The sequence below is a fragment of the Rhamphochromis sp. 'chilingali' genome (assembly GCF_963969265.1).
Source record: "Rhamphochromis sp. 'chilingali' genome assembly, chromosome: 6".
NCBI classification, from domain to species: Eukaryota; Metazoa; Chordata; class Actinopteri; order Cichliformes; family Cichlidae; genus Rhamphochromis; species Rhamphochromis sp. 'chilingali'.
In genome coordinates, this window is record NC_137933.1 from 27,572,215 (window position 1) to 27,578,038 (window position 5,824).

At 39.7% G+C, this 5,824-nt stretch overlaps 1 protein-coding gene across 1 annotated transcript; it reads right to left on the reverse strand.

Moving 5' to 3' along the window:
• Window positions 1–762: 762 nt before the first annotated feature.
• Window positions 763–3,932, reverse strand: LOC308398000 (uncharacterized protein). The gene is made up of 2 exons (XM_080884356.1): window positions 3,474–3,932; window positions 763–1,217 (listed from the first exon to the last, which is right to left on the reverse strand). Exons 1-2 carry the CDS (start codon window positions 3,828–3,830, stop codon window positions 888–890), a joined length of 687 nt encoding a protein of 228 aa, XP_080740482.1. The 5' UTR covers window positions 3,831–3,932; the 3' UTR covers window positions 763–887.
• Window positions 3,933–5,824: the final 1,892 nt, after the last annotated feature.

Genomic DNA, 5,824 nt, shown 5'->3' on the forward strand with positions numbered 1-5,824 from the left:
GGGATATCACCGACAGAAACCACAATCATCACCCCACATAGCACCCAATGACAAGAGAGCAGGGAAGCTGTATGGGGGAGGGGTTTAGGAGTAACACAAGCAAGAACAGAGAGGAGGCTGAAAAGGGGATAAATACAGCAGAGATGAAGGGGAGCCGACAGAAGACACAAAGCAGGAAGAGACTGAGACCAGTGGGTCTCTTATTTGTGCTTATATGTACACATTAGTGTGACACTCTGAATGTATGAATGAAATGTATAAAGATATGAATGAAAACATGGAATTGTCTGTGAATAGTGACTTCTGAACACAAGAGGGGAGGGGCGAGTCTGTTACCATCCAATCAGAAGCAGGAAGCAGAGAGAGGGTCTCAGTGAAGCAGAGCGGTGATTGGTTCAGTTTGGGAGTGAATGACTCTGCAGCTCAGAGAATGAAACAGTTACCAGTGCAGCTGTCAAAGATGAGGCTCACTACATTTCTAATTCACAGAACGAGTGCAAAGACCAAGCTGATTTCATGTAGGCAAGCATGAGCAGTAAGAATGCAAATATTTAAAGGCACAATCAGCATTTTTTAAAACAAACAAAAAAAAAACACGCATCTCTATCAGTACTGAAGCACTTTTATACATAGTTTCCTGTTAACTTATGCCTTTAAAATCAGCCAAAGTCAGAGGGAGAGGTGCTGAATCAGAGCCAAATGGGACACAATGGGACTATTACAAAAAGAAAAAGAAGAAAAGAAAACAAGAAGCAAAAGCTGTTTTGAAGGATCCATAAAATATTTATTTATAAAATATATACAGTAAATATATACAGTCTGATACAAACATACATCCTTAAGATCAAACACTGCCAACTACCAGTGTTTACTGGGACCTGAACTATTTAGTCCTCAAACTCAGCAGCATAAAGCACTTGCTGAAATTTCATTCGCACCTCCATCCTTTTTTTAATGGTTAGCCTCTTCAGTGACGGCAAGAGGCTGAGCAAAAACAGTTCATCCTCATCTCTGAGGTTGCTGAGGGGATCTGCAGAACTTATCTCTGTTTCTGCGGATGTTTGTCTTTTGCGCTTAAGAGAGCCTCCCACGTCCTGATCGCTGGTCGGACAGGACTCCGGAAGAGAAAAGCTGGTGCTGACGACAGGCAGAGAGCCCAGCTGAGCCTTCTCCTCTTTGTCTTGCTCCTTCTCAGCGTTGCGTGCTCTACTAGCTACCTGTGTGGTGTGAAAACAGAAAACAAACACTGGTTAACACGGATTGCAACACACTACTGATTACGCTCAGTGATTTTCTTCTTCTTCTTTTTTTCAGATTGCAGTCAAACACCAGACATTTGCAATATTTCACTGTCTACCCCAAGATGGAGTGGTGAGCCAGTGTCCCAACATCCAATGGGAAAGAAGGCTTTTCCACTAGCACCTACTTTGCTTGACTCTGCTTTGGGTGTTTTCTATTACAATTGAGTACCAGCTCAATGTAGATAGGGTCATCATAGGGAGGCAGCTGGAAAGTCTTGTGATGTCATTTGTATGCGACACAAACACAAGACAACAATGGAGGACATCAAGGTGATGCTATACATGTGGCTTGGTCTATGGCTTTTTGCTAGAGTCAGGGTAAAAGAAGAGAGAGAGAGAGAGAGAGAGAGAGAGAGAGAGAGAGAGAGAGAGAGCGAGGGGTGGCTGCAGGCAGCGAGATGATTGTCAGAATTTCAAAATTGGAGGGTTTGATTCTTGTGAAGGAGTTGACCTCATGAATCATCTAGTGATGTCACCTCCTGGCCCATCAGTGGCATGTAGTCTGTTCAATGTGACTCAGCTCGCTTAAAATCCCGGCCATGTAGGTACTAAAAATGTACCTGGTATCAGGTACTAATACCTAATGGAAAACACGAAAAAGTCGAGTCAAGCAGGTTAGATGCTAGTGAAAAAGAGACAGAAATGCTCATGGAGAAGCAGTTGATTAATGAACCAGACGGTAGACATTTGCTGAAAAATCACAGCAGGATGCAAAGAAAAGGAAAACAAGTAAACACTGGAGTAGCTTTCACTGGTGCAAAGCTACTCCAGTTTGTAGTTTTACAGTCTAAAACTACAAACTGCTAGTTTTAGACTGTAAAGATCAACGCTTTACAATAAAGGTTTTAGCTTTTGTCTGAAAAAAAAAATCCTGGTTCTGAGCAGGGATCCTGTCATCTCTTTACTTCACAATTTATCCTGTTCAGGGTTCCAGAGGGGTTAGAACCCAACCTACACAGAGTGCAAGGCAAGGCTAAAACAGAGAGGCAGACACTCCCAAACCTACACCCCCTCAGCCAAATTAGATTCACCAATTAGCCTAACATCTATGTCTTTGAACTGGACCAGGAAATTTGACCCCAGAGCCTTCTCCCTATCAGACAACAGTACTAACCACTGCATCAACCTCATCTCACAACAAGGGCAAGTACACTGACTCTAAAAATTTCACCTCTACCTGTTGCCTGTTCTACTTCTTTCAACTGCTCCCCATAGGGGTCATCTGCCTTCATCTCACCCTATCCCTAGAATCTTCCTCTGTCACACAAACCCTCTGCTAGACCTCCTTCTTTGCTGAGCTGTACCTCTGATACAGTTATTTCTAATCTTGTTCATCCTCATCACTCCTAATTAAATAATCTGAGCATCTTCAACATTGTCACCTCCGGCTCTGCCTCGTGTCTTTTCATTAACGACCTACAGGAGAAATTTTTAGTTAAATTATGCAAATTCTGATTACATTTAGCTTTAATAAATTTATGTGATGCTGTTCTGTTGAAGGCTGATTAGACAGCAACATTATGTTACTGGCCAATTTTAGTTCATTCCAGAAAACTGACTGAGGCTTTTAAGCAAAACAGTTTGTACAAGACAGAAATATTAAAATATCCAATCGAGACCAAATTTTATTTAAAAAATACTTTTTAAAAAGCACAAATATGACAAAGTACTGTCATACAAACAAATGTAAACATAAAATTTAGAGGCTGTATCGATGACTGAAACCCCTGCAGTGTACTATTGAAATAGATAAATAAAGTTTATATTGTAAGTATTGACCTAATTACAATGTTACAGAGATAAGTTCCCTTATTAATAAAAGAAATAACTCACAACAGCTTCAGAAATTGAGTATGTGTTAGTTTATCTACAGTAATATGGTTGCTACTTTTGGACTTCCAGGTGCTTTTATTTGGAAAAACGGATATCGTTATAGGCATCTGTTCGTAATGACATGGCTGGACGTTTCATGATTTTAGCGAACACAACATATACTATGATGTTTACGATATTTAGCCATTTATATATTCTTGTTTATACGTGCAGAGTTTCAACACTATGCAACAGTTCGGTATGATGGCGGTCACTATGGCCTTTACTAAGTTAGTTAGCTGTAGCTAAGCTACGAAGCTTAGCAAAAGCTAATCTACTAAACATAAAAATGCATTTTACCGAATGGCGGACACACACTTCTGGCTCCCCCATGCCTCTTTCTCCTCTGGGTTTGACATAGGCGGTGAGCCAGGATAGCTGGCTGTACAGCACGGGGGTATGCCTGTCTGCCGGGTCCTCGTTGTCGTCCAGCAGGGGGAAGTGTCTCTTGGCCAGTCGCTTCTTCGCTTTACAGAACTTGTCGCGCAGATTTTTCCATTTCAGCTTCACCTCTTCCTCCGACTTTCCCATGGCGTCCGCGATCTCTTTCCACGACAGATGTCCCTTCATGTTGTCTTTGTAGTCCCGCCGTCTCGGATCGTACAGATTCGGGTGTTCACGTATCAAATCCGCCAGCTTCTTTTCCATCGAGTTCATTTTGTTTTCCGTTGGTTCACTTCTTCACCGCGAAGTCCTTTCGTCGACAGACCGCGATTTCGGTTCGTTTTTCTCGGTAGAGTCTAACCGGCAGGAGGAAGTACTAACGTCGCAGACTTCAAAATAAAGGTTATTCTCTGGACTTTGGTGACACATGACATCCTACAGTAAAAATTCCTTACCATGAAAAAAATAGGAGAATTGGAAAAAATATGAGCTACAGATACTACTTTATTTTAAAGCAGAACATGAATTAAATATAATTCATCAAATTCAAATGTGTTTTCTGTGGTTCTCCAATAGATGGCGTATTTGCTCTATTCTTCTCACCCATGCTGTGTGGGGTTATCACGTACTCCGTTAAAACACAGTAAAAGCTGTAATAATCGTGCATGTGACTTTAACTTTGCACAGAAACAGCTCTTACCGAAGTCATCAATGACCTGAAGATCAACAGTGACTCACAATGAGTTTCAGTCAGTTCTACCTGACCTCACTGCTGCCTTCAACTCATTGACACTTCAAAGTTTTAGATTTGCAGAAATAAAAAGTCAGTCAGGGGTTCCTAACGGAACAGTCCTTGCTCCATTACTCTTTAACCTTTACATGTTCCTGCTTGGTACTGTCATAAAGAATCACGATATATCCTGACATTCTTATGCAGATGATCCAGGGTTATACTTATCATTTTCCTCTGATGATCTAACCCTTGTTCACAAGTTAATACCTGCACTTATCTGATGGTTGCCTCAAAACGTTTTAGAACTGAACAGAGACAAGACAGAAAATTTGTTCATATTTATCCATTTCTATGAAACACTGTGAGGAATTGGGAATCTTGGCATTATTTTGGATTGTGATCTAAGTTTTTATTCATCATATTAATAAGGTCACCAGAACTGCTTTCTATCACTTAGAAAATATATTAAAAAGTTAGAAAAGTCTTACCATTGTTGGAACTTGATCGTTCTGAAAGCATGACAGAAAAGCTGGTTATGACACAAAAGCCCTTATTAACATAGCTATCCATTGGCAGACAGTTGTTGTTGTTTTTTTAGATGTATATGTTATAAATAAAGAAAATATATTTGAAAAGTTCATCGGTTCAACATAATAAATCATTTGAGCAGAGTGTTACACTTGATCTATACAGTATTTGTGTTACAGTGCTAACATGTAAATATTTCCTATATTAGTCCTGTTCAGATATTTATGCAGCCTTTATCACAGGACATTAGATTTAATTTGAAGGAGGCAATGCTGATCTGTGACAGATCACACATGGCCTCCATTTCTCCTCACCTGGTGGGCTCCTCGTGCAGGACACTGCAGATTACAGGGATGACACAAAGGATAACACCAATTATCAGGACATCAGCTCTGATCATAGGGATGTCACATGTGATTCACACCCTGTTACAGTCACTATTATAATATAACTGTCTAGACTACCTATAGGTCCCAAAAGGGGAGGCAACATATTATTAGTATCCAGAAAGTCAAGACACCTTCATTTAAAAGGACAACACTGATTATACACACAGCATGAGACATATTTACCCGTTTAATCTACTGAACTGGTAAACATGCAGAGTTGCTGTTCTTGTTGGCACAGAAACAAATCATCCACTACTTTAAAGTGTTGTGAAGGGCTAAAAGCTTTATAAAACATTTTAATTTATCAATAAAATTCAGCTTTTGGATATTACATTGTGCAGATTTGGAAAAATAATATTAACTCAGATTTTTTTTTTTATTGTAGACCAATCACAAACTATTTCAGGCTATCGGCTTCCAGAGCCACAAGCAGCAGCATTAGTGTTTCTGAAAACCTGACGTGTAGGATTTTACTCTAATAACTCGATAGCTCATAAAAACTATAAGTGTAAATAAAATAACATTAGGCAGTTGTAGAAAATACTTTTGTCAGATGATTGGAAACAACTTTAAATATAAAAAAAATTGGGAAAATATGCGGTAAATAGACTGCTGTA